The sequence below is a fragment of the Bufo gargarizans genome, chromosome 8, assembly GCF_014858855.1.
Source record: "Bufo gargarizans isolate SCDJY-AF-19 chromosome 8, ASM1485885v1, whole genome shotgun sequence".
Lineage (NCBI taxonomy): Eukaryota > Metazoa > Chordata > Amphibia > Anura > Bufonidae > Bufo > Bufo gargarizans.
This window is the reverse complement of record NC_058087.1, coordinates 26440469-26461060: the sequence shown is the minus strand read 5'-3', so window position 1 is coordinate 26461060 and position 20592 is coordinate 26440469. Positions and strand designations below refer to the sequence as shown.

At 45.3% G+C, this 20592-nt stretch overlaps 1 protein-coding gene across 1 annotated transcript in view; it reads right to left on the bottom strand.

Moving 5' to 3' along the window:
* The window catches only part of ZRANB3 (zinc finger RANBP2-type containing 3), a 217033-nt gene that overhangs the window by 20679 nt on the left and 175762 nt on the right, over window positions 1-20592 (bottom strand). The window contains exons 11-13 of the mRNA XM_044303246.1: window positions 14572-14790; window positions 10094-10185; window positions 6549-6650 (exon numbers count right to left, since the gene is read on the bottom strand). Of these exons, the coding sequence (XP_044159181.1) occupies window positions 6549-6650; window positions 10094-10185; window positions 14572-14790 (413 nt within the window). The remainder of the gene's footprint in view (window positions 1-6548; window positions 6651-10093; window positions 10186-14571; window positions 14791-20592) is intronic.

Here is a 20592-nt window from a genome sequence, read left to right as displayed (position 1 = left end):
ATACCACTGCTGCCACTCTGCAATTCTGGTCCAGTCTTCTAGTGGAGCAAGTGGTGGCCAACACCTAAGAAAATGTATAGTCACAAAGTTGTTTAGGATGTGATCTGATGAAGTGTACTCAGTATTCATCAGTGAGGGGAGGTAGATGAGGACCGTGGCAAAAAGGTCAGGTTGTAGATTCTGTTGTGAGGGAGCAGAGCGGAGATGTAGATTCCGGTGTGAGGGCGCAGAGCGGAGGTGTAGATTCTGGTGTGAAGGAGTAGAGCGGAGATGTAGATTCTGGTGTGAAGGAGTAGAGCGGAGGTGTAGATTCTGGTGCGAGGACTCAGTATGGAGGTGTAGATTCTGGTGTGAGGGAACAGAGCGGAAGTGTAGAATCCGGTGCGAGGGAGCAGAGATATAGATTCTGGTGCGAAGGAGCAGAGCGGAGATGTAGAATCCGGTGTCAGGGAGTAGAGCGGAGATGTAGATTCTGGTGCGAGGACTCAGTATGGAGGTGTAGATTCCGGTGTGAGGGAGCAGAGCGGAGGTGTAGATTCTGGTGTGAGGGAACAGAGCGGAGGTGTAGATTCTGGTGTGAGGGAACAGAGCGGAGGTGTAGATTCTGGTGTGAGGGAACAGAGCGGAGATGTAGAATCCGGTGTGAGGGAGCAGAGCAGAGGTGTAGATTCTGGTGCGAGGACTCAGTATGGAGGTGTAGATTCTGGTGTGAGGGAGCAGAGGTGTAGATTCTGGTGCGAGGACTCAGTATGGAGGTGTAGATTCTGGTGTGAGGGAGCAGAGCAGAGGTGTAGATTCTGGTGCGAGGACTCAGTATGGAGGTGTAGATTCTGGTGTGAGGGAACAGAGTGGAGGTGTAGATTCTGGTGCGAGGACTCAGTATGGAGGTGTAGATTCTGGTGTGAGGGAGCAGAGCGGAGGTGTAGATTCTGGTGTGAGGGAGCAGAGCAGAGGTGTAGATTTTGGTGCGAGGACTCAGTGTGAAGGTGTAGATTCCGGTGTGAGGGAACAGAGCGGAGATGTAGAATCCGGTGTGACGGAGTAGAGCGGAGGTGTAGATTCTGGTGTGAGGGAACAGAGCGGAGATGTAGAATCCGGTGTGAGGGAGCAGAGCGGAGGTGTAGATTCTGGTGTGAGGGAACAGAGCGGAGATGTAGATTCTTTTGTGAGAGAACAGAGCGAAGATGTAGAATCCGGTGTGAGGGAGCAGAGCAGAGGTGTAGATTCTGGTGTGAGGGAGCAGAGCAGAGGTGTAGATTCTGGTGCGAGGACTCAGTATGGAGGTGTAGATTCTGGTGTGAGGGAGCAGAGCAGAGGTGTAGATTTTGGTGCGAGGACTCAGTGTGAAGGTGTAGATTCCGGTGTGAGGGAACAGAGCGGAGATGTAGAATCCGGTGTGAGGGAGCAGAGTGGAGGTGTAGAATCCGGTGTGAGGGAGCAGAGTGGAGGTGTAGATTCTGGTGTGAGGGAACAGAGCGGAGATGTAGAATTTTTAATTCTTGACATGTGTCCAGGTGTCTAAGACTATTGATGAATAGGTACTAGTATAGTGACCGGAGCCCCTCCTCGTGCTGATACATGGATCTGTGAGGAGAGTTGGGTGGATCGTCACAGGGTCTCTGCTTACTGCCTCTTTATCAGTTATGGTTGAGGCTATTCGAGGCCGCCTAGACTCCAGGGGGCAGCAGTGGGCCCTATACCACTGCTGCCACTCTGCAATTCTGGTCCAGTCTTCTAGTGGAGCAAGTGGTGGCCAACACCTAAGAAAACGTATAGTCACAAAGTTGTTTAGGATGTGATCTGATGAAGTGTACTCAGTATTCATCAGTGAGGGGAGGTAGATGAGGACCGTGGCAAAAAGGTCAGGTTGTAGATTCTGTTGTGAGGGAGCAGAGCGGAGATGTAGATTCCGGTGTGAGGGCGCAGAGCGGAGGTGTAGATTCTGGTGTGAAGGAGTAGAGCGGAGGTGTAGATTCTGGTGCGAGGACTCAGTATGGAGGTGTAGATTCTGGTGTGAGGGAACAGAGCGGAAGTGTAGAATCCGGTGCGAGGGAGCAGAGATGTAGATTCTGGTGCGAAGGAGCAGAGCGGAGATGTAGAATCCGGTGTCAGGGAGTAGAGCGGAGATGTAGATTCTGGTGCGAGGACTCAGTATGGAGGTGTAGATTCCGGTGTGAGGGAGCAGAGCGGAGGTGTAGATTCTGGTGTGAGGGAACAGAGCAGAGGTGTAGATTTTGGTGCAAGGACTCAGTATGGATGTGTAGATTCCGGTGTGAGGGAGCAGAGTGGAGGTGTAGATTCCGGTGTGAGGGAGCAGAGCGGAGGTGTAGATTCCGGTGTGAGGGCTCAGTATGGAGGTGTAGATTCTGGTGTGAGGGAACAGAGCGGAAGTGTAGAATCCGGTGCGAGGGAGCAGAGATGTAGATTCTGGTGCGAAGGAGCAGAGCGGAGATGTAGAATCCGGTGTCAGGGAGTAGAGCGGAGATGTAGATTCTGGTGCGAGGACTCAGTATGGAGGTGTAGATTCCGGTGTGAGGGAGCAGAGCGGAGGTGTAGATTCTGGTGTGAGGGAACAGAGCGGAGGTGTAGATTTTGGTGCAAGGACTCAGTATGGATGTGTAGATTCCGGTGTGAGGGAGCAGAGCGGAGGTGTAGATTCCGGTGTGAGGGAGCAGAGTGGAGGTGTAGATTCCGGTGTGAGGGAGCAGAGCGGAGGTGTAGATTCCGGTGTGAGGGCTCAGTGTGGAGGTGTAGATTTTGGTGTGAGGGCACAGAGCGGAGGTGTAGATTTTGGTGCGAGGACTCAGTATGGAGGTGTAGATTCCGGTGTGAGGGAGCAGAGCGGAGATGTAGATTCCGGTGTGAGGGAGCAGAGCGGAGGTGTAGATTCCGGTGTGAGGGAGCAGAGCGGAGGTGTAGATTCCGGTGTGAGGGAGCAATGCAGAGCGGAGGTGTAGATTCCGGTGTGAGGGAGCAGAGCGGAGGTGTAGATTTTGGTGTGAGGGAGCAGAGCGGAGGTGTAGATTTTGGTGCGAGGACTCAGTATGGAGGTGTAGATTCCGGTGTGACGGCACAGAGCGGAGGTGTAGATTCTGGTATGGGGGAGCAGAGCGGAGATGTAGATTCTGGTGCGAGGACTCAGTATGGAGGTGTAGATTCCGGCGTGACGGCACAGAGCGGATGCTGTAGGAAGTGTTGATGCTTTCTGTCTCCACTTCTTCCTTGCTTTATAGTAATGTTGATGACCCGGATGGTTCTGCTTCTCTAAATGCACTGGTGGAATCTAGAAACAGATCACTGATAGAGGAAACGCCTGGTCATCCTAAGGAGACACAGAGGAGCCACCCTCACTAATCCATGGCGTGCATGCGGAGGTACACCGCAAGCTACAGTAGCACAGATGTAGCCCCCAAGGTAAGAAAATCTGAGAATTTCAATCATTTGACAGTATGGTTGCTAGGGATCTACTTGCTTAGCAACTGGAGTCTTCTATATAAAGCTTATCATGCAGCTTGTCTCTAATAACTGATCTGTATTTCATGGAGGCTTCACAGTGATTATGGGCGACCACAGCAGATTAATTACTGTCCTGCGCAACTTTCAAAATCTGAACACAATTTGCGGCACCTGCATATAATGCTAAATACTTGTGGCACTTGTCCATATTAAATGTGCAGGGTGAAACTAAAGACTGGAAGAGGAGGGGTGAGAACACCCCCGTCCTGCAGATCTACCGATTATAAAGCTCATAAATGGGCCCCATCTGTCTTGTATATACACAGATGTAGAAAATATATTCTCCATAGACAAGCCCTAATATATGGTTACCATGGAAACTGAATATGGGCTGCATAAGAGGATTAGTGGACCTATCGAGTCTGTATATTTGCTGCATTGTCTTTACTTCGCATCTACTTCTAGCATCTCCCTGTGATCCGGACACTGAGATTTAAAGGGATTTTCTGGGATTCTAAATTGATGGCCGACCAGTAACAGCGCCATACCCTGCATAGTGGCTGTCAGTGGTACTGCAGTTCAATCCCACTTAGCTGCAGAAAGGCGGTGTGACGTCAGGGTTACGAAGAGGCTGCAGCGCTTGCTTGCGCACCACGTCCACTTCAAACAACTGATTAGCGGGTGGGGGGGTCCCAGAAGTCAGCCCCGAACGTTTAGAATATCGATGACCTATCCTAAGCTGCATGGTGCACCTTACAGGGCAATCATATGTACAGGCAGCATGCAGGGCATGTTAGGGATCGACCGATATTGATTTTTTAGAGCCGATACCGATAACCTGTAAACTTTCAGGCTGAAAGCCAATAACTTATACCAATATTCTGTGCGTTTTCATTTTTGAAAACAATTTATTTTTTCCTGTTACGGCGTTCACCACATAGGAGATTTTTTATTTATTTTTTATATATTTTAATAGTTTAGACTTTTCGGACGTGGCAATATGTGATATGTTAATTTATTTATTGTTTATATATTTTATTGGAAAATCACACATACAATGGGAGAAGGGAGGTGGCTGTGAGTCCCACCTACCACCGGCTCATGTGACGCAGGCCTCCCATTGCGTGTGCGATTTCACGCTGGAGGTAACTGGGAGTTGTTGGCTGTGTGTTGTACTCTATGCCGTAATCCCTATAAGTAATTGCTCATATGGCATAATTAGGTTAGCGTTAGGTCCCGTTCCACTTTGAGAGACCTTCACGTGGTGCGCGGGCTCCGATATGTTCTTGATATAAGAATATATTGGCGAAAGTCTCATTTTAATATCAGTGTGAGGGTTTAGCCATATATTGTCAATTGCATTTTCCATTGTAGTGCTCCACTTTTTCTTTGTAAATGTTTGCTTTATATAGCCAATTACATCCACACATTTGGCTCACCCTTGTAGGATGTTTCTGTGTTACATGGGGTCCACTGCGGGCATCCTCCATTGTATGCATTTTTGCTGGGGATTGCTGTTAGCAACGGATCACATGTGCAGGATTTGCTCCCCTGATTATATATGAGCAACAGCATAAGGGGTTTTGAGCATCTTTCTGCCCTTTATGACCACGTTATTTTGTAATTTTGTGTCTGGTAATGCAGCTCAGCTCCATTAGGGTGAAATGGGCTGAGCTGCAATACCACACATAACCTGTGGACGGGTGTGGCACTGTTTTCAGAAGAAAGCAGCCATGGTTTTCTAATCTTGGACAATCCATGAACCGTGCAAGGGCACATACTGTATACAAATGCAATGATTATCGATAACGATCACCAGGTTCAATCACTAATGGGCCAGCTGAAGAAGTTACAGTAGTTGGTGTAAAGAGCCTCCTAAACTACAGGTGACAGGGTGCTCCCTCCAATTTTTACTTCTACATTAACACTATGCAGTCTGGGGGTCAACATGGCACTTAGCAAAACTAGTGCATGAGAAAAACTGGAAGACGTCTTAAGAACATGTTCACATGGTTCATTTGTAGCACTTGCACTAAATTAAGAAAAAAATTAAAATGACGCCGTTTTGTGCAGCACAAAAGATGGTTTAAATGCAATGTATGAATGCACTCCAAACAGCTTCCGATAAAAGAGAGGAGCAGGAACCTGATCTCCACTTTTCATGCACTATTTTCCCTGTTGACCTAACAGGGCAAATGGACAGAGGCTGTCCTGATGAAAATATCCCTTTTAAGGGGCCAATCATTTCTGTATGGTCATATTTTAGGAATGACCGTTTCTGTCCTCAATATTAATGCACAATGAGGACTGATAACCCATAAAGAATGCAAAGGGTGGTGGGGAGCAGACAAGAAAGGAGAGGTATTCATTAAACAGGAGGCAGTCAGCAGTTCTGACCCCACAATACTGCTGACAGCACTATACAGATAATGGAGCAAGGCAAACAATACCTTGTGCGATGGTCATGCAGATTGCATGACAGAGAAAATGATGTTTTTATTGTCCTGGTGTCCAGGAGGAGGTCCTTTCACATTGGGGGAGTCCTGGGATATTTGCGCTGAACGCTTCCTAGCCCTTCCCCTCTCCAGTGAGTGACAGTTCTAGCATCCAATCAGGAGAGCTGTAACTAAAAGCAGAGGGTCAGGGGCTGAGGGGCACTTACTGCAGGGAGACCAGGGCATTCTTCTGGACTCCTGCAAAAGTTGCAAAGGTTAAAACTCTGAATTCTTCTGCCATGCAACCTGCATGCCCATCACTCCAGGTATGTCGCACTGCTCCCCCCATCATCCATATGGCGCTGTCAGTTGGTCCGAGTGGTCCATACTGCTGGTGAACAACCTATAAGCATGGCAAGCTACTAGGTGCCTGCAGAACGTGCCTACCCTGGAGGGATATTTATCCAACTCAGACACCAGACGCCACAGTGAAAAGTTTAATAAAACTTATAAAAAAAACACACAACAAGTTCTGAGCGATTACAGAGCCGGTGCCTGTCTGTCTGGTAGAGAAATTCTGATTCCTTCTGACAGAGCAGATAAAATCCCCCGCGTGCATTCCCCTCATTAACCCACTTTACAAACGACTTTGCTTACCAGGGATCGGTTCGGTTTCTGCTGCATGGCTTCAGGTAGATCATCCCAGTTTTCCAGTTTAATATCCAAAGGAATGAAATTACAGCTCAGTGGCTCTTCATCCTGAAAAGATAAACACGGGTTTAGGGCGTTAACGACGCGTACATTATTGAGAGGTTTGTCGCTGCGCCTCCTTAGCGGAAAACATTTAACATAAAGTGCTTAGTCCTTATCATCAGGAATAAACCTGGAGCTCGGACATTACTGCCAGAAGAAAAATTATTGTAAATGGAAAAAAAAAAAAAAAGTATTCTGAACACAGACGGAGCTCTGTTTTCACAAAAGTATTAAACTTTCGTATCAAATTTTTGTCCGACTGCAGGTCTAATGATCCAAAAGAACAGCATCATACGGATAGTCGGAAACATTAGCCCCCCAAAAGTGTCAGTAACCAGAGCCCTCCCCCCTAAAGGGTTAATCTCCTGCAGCACAAAGGGGTCCTCTTACCACACGTTGCTTTCATGTATACACTGAGCAGATGGCAGATCTCCCTTTCCTGGTCTGCGCTGCTCCAACTCTGCATTGTCCCAGTCTGCTGAGTGAGGGAGCGTCTGCCAAGTGCAGGGACAGGGAGAAGTGCACACAGCCCAGGCACTGTTATCAGCTGCTGGGAGGACCTGGCTGTAATCATTTACTTACAGTCCCTGGCTGTCAGCAATCTGACCTTGCACGCAGAGTGCTCCGTCTATCAACAGACTATGCCTAGCAACCCTATTTTAAGCACAGGTAAAAGTAGGCAGTACAGGGAACAAAAATGTGGAAATAAGGGGTAATTGAATACACAGTGAAAAGTTTAAATAGGGCCACCAAGGTGATATTAATCACGACAATCCAATACAAAAAAAATAATAATAATAATATACGACAGTTATACTTTAACTAAAAATATTTTTTTCGTTTGGTCTTTATCTAAATTTTTTAGTCTCTTTCTCTGTACAGCCTTGAGATTCTCTACTAGCAGAATCTGTATTTTTATTGTGCTCCGTCAGGCAACTAGACTGCTGGCTCCTTATCTCTGACCTTATAAACACTTATTATAGCTCAATTCTTATCTTACTGATAAGTATACGGCTTAAGTATTTATGACCTTTTAGTAATTTAGAGCGAAGGGTTATCAAATGACTGGCCTACCGTGAAAGTACAATTTATACAGCTAGACAGTTAAAGAGGTTTTCCGAGATTTTTATAATGATGACCTATCCTCAGGATATGTTATCAGTACCTTATCTGTGTTAGGTCCGACAACCGGGACCCATGCCGATCAGCTGTTCGAGAAGGTAGCAACGCTCGCTGTGAGCGCCAGAGCCTTCTCTTTGCTTTTCCTTGGCCAGTTATGTCACGTTCATCATTCACGTGGCCTAGGAGCAGCTCAGCCCCATTCAAGTGAATGGGGCTGAGCTGCAATACCAAGCACGGCAACTATACAATGCACGACGCTGTGCTTGGTCAGCTGCGATAAGGTAGCGGCACTCACAGGAGAGCTGTTGACTTCTCAAAACAGCTGATCGTCGGGGATCCTGGGTGTTGGACTCCCACCGATCAGATACTGATGACTTATCCTGATCAGTATTAAAATGTCGGAAAACCGTTCTAACCCTTTGTTACAGAAAAGCTCAATATTAATAAAAAAAGACCAACTGAAAAAAAGATTTTTAGCCCAAAATGAGTAAAATGCAATCATTAATAAAAATTGCCCCAGAAGGTGTACATAGCCGTTAGAGTCTTCATAGGAAAGCTCTTACTGCGTGTTCCTAAGGAGAGTCTGTCTTGAGCGTTTTACAGAGCGCTGAAGATGCCTGTGTGTGTCAGATAGGCAGGGTGATGGGCAGTGATAGGGCATATGTACATAGTCAGGGACCGGGGCAACAAGAGGTGGCTGGAAGCCTTTGTATCTTACACACAGGCATCTGAAGCACTCCGTAAAACGCGGATTCTGTTTTCTAAAACAAACGTCTAAAATGTTCAATATCGCTGTCCCTACACTATATTAAAAAGAAACTGAAATGAGTGTTACACTTTAAGTACGGATTTCAGTGTGGAAAACATACCCTAAGGGTGGATTCACACATGGTTGCCATAGCATTTCAGCCACAAAGCCTGAATGTGCTTCATGTAAATCAGGGATCAGCAACCTCTGGCACTGCCGCTGTGGTTATACTACGACTCCTAGCATGCACACTTCTTTCCGGCAGAGCTGGGGCCCTGAAAAATTTACTAACATTTACGCCAGGAAACAGGCTTTAGCGTTGGTGAAAAACTACGCCTGCCTGGTGCTGGAGTAGTTTTTTTGTCAGGTGCATGGACTGCCACAGATGCCCCTAATTTATGATGAGGCGCAAGCCCCTTTATAAACTAGATGAATCTTATGGCGCAAGGGGGGGAAACTAAGACCGGCGTAAAAAAAAAACTGTATAAAAGGCCCTTTACAGGGCCCGACAATTGAACAGATTATTGCTAACGAGCGTTACTAGTAACGTTGGTTAGCGATGATCTTGCGATGTAAATGCACCGCCGATTACCCGAGCGTTCGCGAAGTACAAAAGATTGTTTCCCGGTGGCAGATTGTGCTGTGCACACACGTTCTACTGTATGGCGAAGAGCAATGGCATTAGCAATCACTTCTCCCCATGGAGGAGATCGCTTCCTTCCCGATAATCTACTAACTAGATCATTGTCCCGTGTAAAGGGACCTTTAGTAAATGTGCCACACTGTGCGAATTATTCCTTTAGAAGAGTTCCCGAATCCCTGGGACCAAATGTCAAGAGATTTAGGAGTGCTTGATTTTATTTTCTCTTCAATCTCCCAGTACTAATGGATCCATAAAATCTGCTGGAAACCCCCCAAAATATTACATGGTTGGTTGGTCAGCAAGTTTTGGCCATCATTCACTTGTCTGTGTGTGGCCACCTTCAGTATGAAATTACTTTTCTGTAGTTGGCCATAAACATTAGCGCCAAGTCAGCTGAATCCGCCAGCTATCTAATATATGGGGGTGGCCCGATGCTATTCCAACTGAAAAGGTTAGGGGAAAGAAGTATCAGGTATGCTGAATTTCAAAATGGCCAATCTTTTGTACTAATGGGAGAATATCCGCTGCCAGAAGTGTCTGGAAGCAGCTTATCCCATCTGACTACTGAGGGCACATGCACACTCAGCAGAACCAAGCATTCAGATGTATGGGGGTTTGGAAGGAATAGCCGAGTTACTAGAGGTCTATGGCCACCTTAACAAGAGACTCATCACAGCAGTGTATGGGATCCTTGCAGGGTTTGGCCAGAACTGAACTCGAGGTGTTGGGAAGAGATGATGGAAAGATTCCCACAGATCATCATTAATCTCGTCTCTGGCAGAGGAGACAACGCGGCTTTTTAATTCAATAAACTGCAATCCCAGCTGGCACCGGAGGTGTTCAAATATCAAGGAGACAATAAGCGGCTCACTTCTCCACGTCTTATTTTATTTCCTTATACTCTGCGAGCCTCTAACACCCCGGCTGTGTACTTACCTTGCTATATAAATAGATGCGGTCCGTATGCCTGCTGGCACAGAACATTAATCCATCATACACGGGGAAACAAGTGGAGTTGTGACAATGCTCTGCAATGAAGCACAATATGTAGGGCAGTGAGTATGGATGCGGGATGCTGTATACAGAGCGTGCTGCCACCAGGGAAAACACTTTACTGGGAGAAGAAGCGAGAGGTGGGGGAGGTGAAGGGAGCTCATAAAAATATGAGAGCGTGGAGAGAGGGAGCTGAAATTAAAGTGTGTGTATGGGGGAGGTTGGAAAGTGAGAGCTCGGGGACAGCAATGAAAGTGAGGACAAGTAAAGAACAAAGCAGGGAGAAGTGAGGGCAAAGATCAAGGCAAGGGAGAACAAGAGCGAGAACGAAATGGCAAGAGCAGCAAAAGTGAGCAAAATAAAGCAGGAAAAGTAGACCAAAGAAAATAAAGCAACACAGAGCAACTGGAAAAAAAGCACAGCAAAGGAAAAGAGGTAAAGAAAAATGTAGGACAAGAGAGACAGACAAAAACCGACATTGGGGTAAAAAGAGGGCCTAATCAGATGGGGCAGAAGGACTCAGGCCAGTAAGAGAGCAGGTGAAGGAGAAAGCCCGATAAGAGAGCAGGTGAAGGAGAAAGCCCGATAAGAGAGCAGGTGAAGGAGAAAGCCCGATAAGAGAGCAGGTGAAGGAGAAAGCCCGATAAGAGAGCAGGTGAAGGAGAAAGCCCGATAAGAGAGCAGGTGAAGGAGAAAGCCCGATAAGAGAGCAGGTGAAGGAGAAAGCCCGATAAGAGAGCAGGTGAAGGAGAAAGCCCGATAAGAGCAGGTGAAGGAGAAAGCCCGATAAGAGAGCAGGTGAAGGAGAAAGCCCGATAAGAGAGCAGGTGAAGGAGAAAGCCCGATAAGAGAGCAGGTGAAGGAGAAAGCCCGATAAGAGAGCAGGTGAAGGAAAAAGCCCGATAAGAGAGCAGGTGAAGGAGAAAGCCCGATAAGAGAGCAGGTGAAGGAGAAAGCCCGATAAGAGAGCAGGTGAAGGAGAAAGCCCGATAAGAGAGCAGGTGAAGGAGAAAGCCCGATAAGAGAGCAGATAAAGAATAGAGCCTGCCAAGACAGCAGGTGAAGAAAATCAGCAACATGAGACATCAGGTGAAAGAGAGATTGATGAGAGAGCAGGTGAAAAAGAGAGCACAATAAGAGAGCAGGTGAAGGAGTGAGCCATGTAAGAGCAGGTGAAAGACAGACCCCATCAGTGAGCAGGTAAAAGAGAAACTGAAGGAGAGAGCTTGATAACAGAGCAGGTAAAAGAGAGCACCATAAGACAGCAGATGAGCGAGGGAAACTTATATGAGAGCAAGTAAAAAAAAAAAGCAGATAAAGGACTGAGACGCACAAAAAAGCAGGTGAAGGAGAGAACCTGATAAGAAAGGAGGTGAAGGAGAGAACCTGATAAGAAAGCAGGTGAAGGAGAGAACCGGATAAGAAAGCAGGTGAAGGAGAGAACTGGATAAGAAAGCAGGTGAAGGAGAGAACCGGATAAGAAAGCAGGAGAAGGAGAGAACCGGATAAGAAAGCAGGAGAAGGAGAGAACCGGATAAGAAAGCAGGAGAAGGAGAGAACCGGATAAGAAAGCAGGAGAAGGAGAGAACCGGATAAGAAAGCAGGAGAAGGAGAGAACAGGATAAGAAAGAAGGAGAAGGAGAAGGAGAGAACAGGATAAGAAAGAAGGAGAAGGAGAGAACAGGATAAGAAAGCAGGAGAAGGAGAGAACAGGATAAGAAAGCAGGAGAAGCAGAGAACAGGATAAGAAAGCAGGAGAAGGAGCAAACCGGATAAGAAAGCAGGTGGAGGAGAGAACCCGATAAGACAGCAGGTGAAGGAAAGAACCTAATAAGAAAGCAGGAGAAGGAGAGAACCTGATAAGAAAGCAGGAGAAGGAGAGAACAGGATAAGAAAGCAGGTAATGGAGAGAACCTGATAAGAAAGCAGGTAATGGAGAGAACCTGATAAGAAAGCAGGTAATGGAGAGAACCTGATAAGAAAGCAGGTAATGGAGAGAACCTGATAAGAAAGCAGGTAATGGAGAGAACCTGATAAGAGAGGATGCTCCTCATGATAGTTGCAACCCTACATAGCTCAAAAGCCCTGCAAAATCCCCATGACAGGACAACAGAAATGAACAGACGTTTGTGGCAGAGAGAAAATAGAACACAATGTAACATAGAGGTAAATGGAGCTAAACACGACAGCACAAGCAGCAAGATGATTGACAGGCAGGGAAATGAGAAAAATATGACACAACAACCTCAGCATCAAAAGACATAATTTAACAAGAGAGTGAGAAAATAGGGAACGAAGAACCGAACAAATAAAATAAAGATAAGAAAGTATCTGTCAAAGTAGACAAACGAGAGAAGAGAGTTTACATAGAAGGGAAGAAAAAGCAAGAAAAGAGACAAGAGAAGGGAACTGAGACAAAAGATATCAAGGGACTAGAGAGGAAGAGGGGAGAGAAAGACCAGAGACCTCAGGGGGGAGAGAGAGAGAAAGACCAGAGACCTCAGGGGGGGGGGGGGGGAGAGAGAGAAAGACCAGAGACCTCAGGGGGGAGAGAGAGAGAGAAAGACCAGAGACCTCAGGGGGGGGGGGGGGGGGGGGGGAGAGAGAAAGACCAGAGACCTCGGGGGAAGGGGGGGGGGAGAGAGAAAGACCAGAGACCTCGGGGGGGGGGGGGGGGGGGAGAGAAAGACCAGAGACCTCAGGAGGGAGAGAGAGAGAGAGAGAGAAAGACCAGAGACCTCAGGGAGGAGAGAGAGAGAGAGAGAGAGAGAGAAAGACCAGAGACCTCAGGGGGGAGAGAGAGAGAGAGAAAAACCAGAGACCTCAGGGGGGGGAGAGAGAGAGAGAGAGAGAGAGAGAGAAAGACCAGAGACCTCAGGGGGGAGAGAGAGAGAGAGAGAGAGAGAAAGACCAGAGACCTCAGGGGGGGGAGAGAGAGAGAGAGAGAGAGAGAGAAAGACCAGAGACCTCAGGGGGGAGAGAGAGAGGGAAAGACCAGAGACCTCAGGGGGGAGAGAGAGAGGGAAAGACCAGAGACCTCAGGGGGGAGAGAGAAAGACCAGAGACCTCAGGGGGGAGAGAAAGACCAGAGACCTCAGGGGGGAGAGAAAGACCAGAGACCTCAGGGGGGAGAGAAAGACCAGGGAGTACAGAGGTAGACAAGTGACCTCGGAGGAGAGGAAGTCCAGGGACCTGTGGAGGAGAGGAAGTCCAGGGACCTGTGGAGGAGAGGAAGTCCAGGGACCTGTGGAGGATAGGAAGTCCAGGGACCACTGGAAGTGAGGAAGACAAGTGAGGGGAAAGGAAGACCAGAGACCTCAGAAGGATACAAAGACCAGAGGCCTTACAGAAGGTAAAGACCTGGGACCATGGGGGAGAAGAAGACCAGGGACCACAGAGAAAAACAAGAGACCACCGAGGGCAGGAAGACAAGACCAAAGAGGGCTGGAAGGAAAATAGAACAAAAAGATCAACAAAAGTGAATTGATAAAGGGTATGCTACTGTTTCAACACAAATCTAGAAAAATATAGATATAACCTCAATACAAAGGTTAACAGCTTGGAAGTATATTTTATTACATGTTGTAAACACATAAACAGCATTTTTTTTTAACTGGACACCATAATTTTTTCGACAAGGGGGCCCCAGAGGATGGGGATATCGGATTAAGGGTCCATTCACACGTCCGCAAAATGGGTCCGCATTCTTTCCGCAATTTTGCGGAAAGGGTGCGGACCCATTCATTCTCTATGGGGACGGAATGTGCTGTCCGCATCCACATTTGCGGATCCGCACTTCCGCATCCGTGCTTCCGTTTCCGCAAAAAAATAGAACATGTCCTATTCTTGTCCGCAATTGCGGACAAGAACAGGCATATTCTATTATGTCGGCAATGTGCGGTCCGCAAAATGCGGAAAGCACATTGCCGCTTTCCGTGTTTTGCGGATCCGTGTCTCCGTGTATCCGCAAAACACATTGCGGACGTGTGAATACAGCCTAAGGGGAAGAAAACCTCGATAATGCAGAACAACAAAACATATTTATCACATATGATATAACTAAACGTGGACTAATAAGGTCATGGAAAAATTGCACCGCGACAAGAGGAGGTCCCTGGAGGGACAGCACAGGGGCTCTGAAGGACTGTGTAGGCCTAGAGAGACATGAGCAGAACCACCTCTAATATAACACCAGCGCCAAGTGTCAGTGTACTACACTCAGTTACCTGAAGGAATGTAAAGCCGGCTCCACGCAGTGACAAAAACACATTATAAAAACGTTAATTAAACAGGAATAAGAACATTGCAAAGCAATTCCCCAGCCCTTGAAAAAAATGCCCCGCGTCATCCAATAGTACACCGCGCTGTCGATTAAACAGTTAGCGGCAGTGGCCATGGAGGAAGCGTTCATTGCACATTACCTGGTTCAGTGGCTGCTGATTCCTCCCCCGGGTGGGCTTCTAAGTTGTTGTTTTGAATGCTTAGTAAGTGATCCCCCCGTAAGTCACTTTGTGGAGCAGGGGGCGCCTCCTGCAGAGCACAGTCGACAAGCTCATTATCCCCATCACTCTGACTTCGATTTTCTTTTTCCTCTAGAATGCAGGAGACATTTGCTGCTTGGGTCTGCTTCTCAGAACCTCCTAAAAGAGGGAGAAAAATCAGCTGTCAGGAAAGTCCAAGTATGAACGGTGACAACTTCTGAGAAAGGCTCATTACATCAGGAGAGAATTACTAATCCTGAGTGCACCAAGAATAAGACCTGTAACTGGAAAGCTTCAGAATTATGAGGCATCAAGCAGAATTATAGCAGTTATAGTCTTGTACAGTACATAGGAGGCAGCATTATAGTAGTTATATTCTTGTACATAGGAGCAGTATTATAGTGGTTATATTCTTGTATATAGGAGGCAGTATAATAGTAGTTATATTCTTGTACATAGGAGGCAGTATTATAGTAGTTATATTCTTGTACATAAGAGCAGTATTATAGTAGTTATATTCTTGCACATAGGAGCAGTATTATAGTAGTTATATTCTTGCACATAGGAGCAGTATTATAGTAGTTATATTCTTGTACATAGGAGTAGTATTATAGTACTGTAGTTATATTCTGGTACACAGGAGCAGTATTATAGTAGTTGTATTCTTGTAAATAGGAGCAGTATTGTAGTAGTTATATTCTTGCACATAGGAGCAGTATTATAGTAGTTATATTCTTGTACATAGGAGGCAGTATTATAGTAGTTATATTCTTGTACATAAGAGCAGTATTATAGTAGTTATATTCTTGCACATAGGAGCAGTATTATAGCAGTTATATTCTTGTACATAGGAGCAGTATTATAGTAGTTATATTCTTGTACATAGGAGTAGTATTATAGTACTGTAGTTATATTCTGGTACACAGGAGCAGTATTATAGTAGTTATATTCTTGTAAATAGGAGCAGTATTGTAGTAGTTATATTCTTGTACATGGTGAGCAGTATTATAGTAGTTATATTCTTCTACATATGAGCAGTATTATAATTATTTCTTGTACATGGTTAGTATTTATATTCTTGTACATAGGAGGTAGTATTATAGTAGTTATATTCTTGTACATAGGAGCAGTATTATAGTAGTTATATTCTTGTACATAGGAGCAGTATTATAGTAGTTATATTCTTGTACATAGAAGGTGGTATTATAGTAGTTATATTCTTGTACATAGGAGCAGTATTATAGTAGTTATATTCTTGCACATAGGAGGCAGTATTATAGTAGTTATATTCTTGTACATGGTGAGCAGTATTATAGTAGTAATTTCATGTACATGGTGAGCAGTACATTGAGCAGTTGCTACATCCCTTCACCTCTCCTCTCCTCTCTGCAGCACATATAAATATACATAGATAAGCAGGGGGCGACACTGTGCATCGGATAAAGCTGGGGAAATACATATGCACACTTTCCAATTTACTTTCAGTTCCCCGAGAATTTCAGCTTGGTTTCTCACATAAATTTTCATCTATCTGCCCTAAGCCACTAATGTATCAATCTTCCAAATACCAGCTTGTCGTTACTAAATGTAAAGCACCACACAGGGAGCACTGCTTCACAGCTCACGTGAAAGGTAACACTTGTATCTATTAGCACTGAATCATGGATTTTTACAACAATCTACTGCTGGAAATGATTAAACTCTACATTCTCATAATGATATATATGCACTAATGGAGACAGAATACCATTATTGCTAGTATTGGACCAAGAGAACAGAACTATTTTGTACCATATGCATTAGATTTTCATTTTCAAATGCTTCTTATAATGGAAAACAACATTCCACAGCCCCTACGCAGACATATGTCCACGGTTACAGACTAAAAGCCTTCGTGTAGTCCGATCCTGCGCCAGTGTTGCTTTGCCTGCTCTCCTACTAGCAAGAAACAAGGAGTAACAAAGTCGATGAGTTCTGTGGATGCAGAGGCTGCAGTAATCCCCTGACCATGGTGACCGATAGGACACAAACGTTCTTATGTCACATAAGAGAACAATACTGATACAAGGCCTAGGAGTGCGTTTTTTATTTATTTCAGTAGAACTAAACTAAATAGAGTTGTCTGGTTTTGTGGACCGCTAATAGCAGTCTGCAGCACGGGCAGGAAGCCCTAACGGTCATGTAAATGAGTCCTTAGGGAATTTTTTTGTAACAGAGGGGAAGGTCATTCATTCAGGGCTTTTATCTTTCAGCCAGAAAGGAGAATGGTTACAAAGTGTTTCTCAATCCGTAGGACTCAACGAATCCAGGCATTTCATGGCCTTGGGACTGGAAAACCAATAGTGCTTCCATATACAGTCAGCAAGCAGAGATCTTAAAAATGAAAAGGCTTTGGAAGTATATACAATTTTTACATGGGTTTCTTAATGTCATTAACCCCCCCCCCAAAAAAAAAAAACACTGTGTGAATATAGCCTAAAGAAGTTTGACTATAATCATAAGATTTATCCTCTGTCCTGCTTTAGATCCCTATCACTTGAAGAATTAGTGGCTGTGATCCCTTGTACGGTCTAGAACGTGACCTGTGTAGCTAATCCTGGAGTGAACTCACATCCGATGGCCACAATGCCTTGTAGGGCTAGCTCAGCTGAATGTAATGTACTTTTAATCTGGAAGCAAACAAGCAGTAGAGTGCTCCGAGGGAGGGGCCAAACCACTCTGTGCAACCTTGATCCTTCTCCCAGTCCCTCCCTCTTCTTCTAGATGGACAGTGCGAGGCAAAGTGACTATCTCAAGAAAAAGTTAGTGAACCCCTGGGAATTGCCTGCAGTCCTGCAATGATTACAATTAATATGTGGTCTGGTTATAATGTGACAAGCACAATCTAAACCTTTTTTTGTCTGAGGGCTGCATTGCCACATCGCTCCATTTCCAGGGCCCACAAAAAAAATATATTAAAAAGTCCATTGGTGCTAATTTACATCAGCCTATTAAACATGCAAAGTGAATGGGGAGGACTGATCACTACTACAGGTCATAAAAAGACCTTTGGGGGACACGGACAGAATTTTTTTCATTTTGCACTTTTTCCTTTATTTGTATTTCATAAAAACATTTTTTTGTTATACTTGCTTTATGACTTATATATATATATATATATATATTTGCCAATAATATGTCCCACAAGAGGTCTTGTTGCATCATCCAATGTTTCTTAAGCTTGCGGCATGGATGGATGCCCTTACATTCCACATACAGTACATGAACAGATGTTTTTGCCGTTTTGTAGATATTTTGTGGCTACCTTTTGTGGTTTTTCTCAACTCTTTCTGGAGTGCCCTTTGTGATCCTACCAGGACAACCACTCCTAGGGGGGAGTATCAACAGTTCAGAATTTTCTCCATTTGAAGATAAATTATCTAACCGTAGACCGATTTTAATCTTTTGTCGCCTTCTCCTGCTTCATGTCTCTATAACAAGTCTTTTTGAGTCTTTCTGAAAGTTGTTTGCACTGATACAGGGTTCACACTGACAAAAGGTTCTTGCAAAGATCAGCTTTGTCCGTAACCAGGCTTTGTGTGCCTTTAGTTAATGGGCAAACCACCTGCAAATCCATACTTTCCAGATCATCTCTTTGCCTGAAACTCCAGTTAGCTCTTGGAAAAATCATTAACACATAGGTTATCTTAGGGGACGGCAATCGGGAGTGGATCATAAAAGGAGAGAAAGTATAAAGAACAGATACAACTTCTCTTTTTTAATGCAATCCTGGTTTTGGCTTCCAAAACCACATACAGAAACCTGACCACATGCAGAAGCCTTACCCTTACTTTTTCTCCCTGCACTATGGATGCTTACTTAATGTGCTCAAGAATCCCAGGGGTTCACATACTTTTTCTTGCAACTGTAACCTAAAAAGTGCCTTTTCTGGTAGAATAACAGTAGTGTTCTCTATGGTCTGGAGCTACAAATACAAGGTCCATGAGATCACTTGTACCTTTCGCACCAATTCCACTTCATGAATCCCAAAACAAGTAATCTTGAATCAGCTCCTTCATGAGGATTAAAGGAGTTGTTCCACCAAAAAATAATATAGTCTATATTTTTCACACCGGCACCTGGATGTGCATATTGTCATAACTGCATGCAATTAAAAATGTAGTACAGCCACTTAGTTATTCATTAAAATGTGTCTGTATGGCACCACTTGCTGTTTGCTCTCTCTTCTTATTTCTCTGTCCACCTCGGTAACATCAATGAGGTGGTCGCACATGCTCAGATCCTTCCTTCAAGTGCCACCAGCTGGATCTACTATCGGAAGCTGTGACAGTTACAGGGAGAAAACTGCAGGTAGAAGGACATGCCCCCTGAGCTGTAATCAGGAGAAAGCTGCAAGCAGAAAGGACAAGCCTCCAAGCTGTCAGCAGAAAAGACACGATTCCTGAGCTGTGACAGGGAAAGAGTTGCAGCTTAAAGGACACGTCCCATGAGCTGCGATAGGGAGAGAGCTGCAGCAAAATGGACACACCACCTGAGCTGTGATCTAGAGAGAACTACAGCAAAAAAGGACAAAGCCCCTGAGGTGCTAGATTAAACTGAATGTAGCAGACCAATTGGAGCAATGAATGGGAATATCTCTGGATCCATGTGGGGTACATTTGATTCTAGCTTTGTTAGAAAGTGATTGTCATGTCCTATAAGGTGTCTGATTTTCGTGTTTTATATTAATCATGGGATAACCCCCTTTAAGTAATGCATTTCTGGACTGAAACTTCTGGAACAATGAAAACTTCATCTCATGGTCTCCGGCAAAGTGAAGATAGTTAGAATGTAATGCAAACGCAGCATCATTAGTCTGAGAAAGAACTAAAAATCTATAATTTTATTGCCCTTTTGATCATAAATCTTCAGACGAGGAAAGAAAACAGCAGGGCGATGAATGTTAGGCTTATTTGCTGCCATGGAAACGGGACCTCGGCTCCTGCCCATTGAATTCACATCCCGCTGACATTAATCAGAAATGTCCATTTGTGCCAGCTTAATGCCATGCCATAGCAGCTCTCAACATACGTTCTTGACAGAAATTGGCACCTTTCACTTTCCGAGGAGACACATTCGCAGATTGATGCTCAGGTGGGATTTTTGTCCCCTGTGCAGACATTTGAAATATGCATAACCTCACTTGCTTCCATGAGAATCGGATTCTGAAAGACCAATCTGCCATTAGGCGCATTATAGCGCTCATGATATTATATACGTATTACTGACGGCTGGACTCGCGCTCACCTGATGCCGATATTATCGGAGGGGTGAATTATAACGCTCCATACACAAAAACAAACTACAAAGCAGAACACAAGATTTAACCCCATTTAGGGATGTAGAGATTTTTTTTTGGAAGCTCTAACTTTTAGATTTTTCCATTAACGTTGACGTGCTCTATAAATGACATAACTAGATTTTGCAGGTCAGTAAGTTCTCCGATTTTTATATTTTTTGTTTTTTTGCTGCGGCTTCCAGCAGAGGCACAACATTACTACTTATAGTTAAAGGGGTTGCCCGGGTTCAGACCTGATCCCGCACACAACCAGATCTGCACTTATTCACCATGAATGAGTGGAACAGCCGAGCTTATCATGCTCCGATGCTCTCTTCTGCCCTGCGCTGAATCGTGCAGAGCAAGGGAATTTTCTTGAGACATACCGGGCTCTCCATAGGGTAAGCTAGACACAGGCTTTCACCTAGCAATGATCCTGGGGACATCACCGGCACTAATGGGCGGTCTTTAGCGTTGCCCTAGCCTGTTTTTACAGGCTAGGGCAGCGCTAAAGACCGCCCATCAGAGCCTGTGACATCACCGGGATCACTGCTAGGCGGAAGCCTCCACCTAGCAGTGTCCAAATGCAGACAAACAGGCCTTTTCCTGCGCGATTCAGCACAGGGCAAGGGAGAGCATCGTTG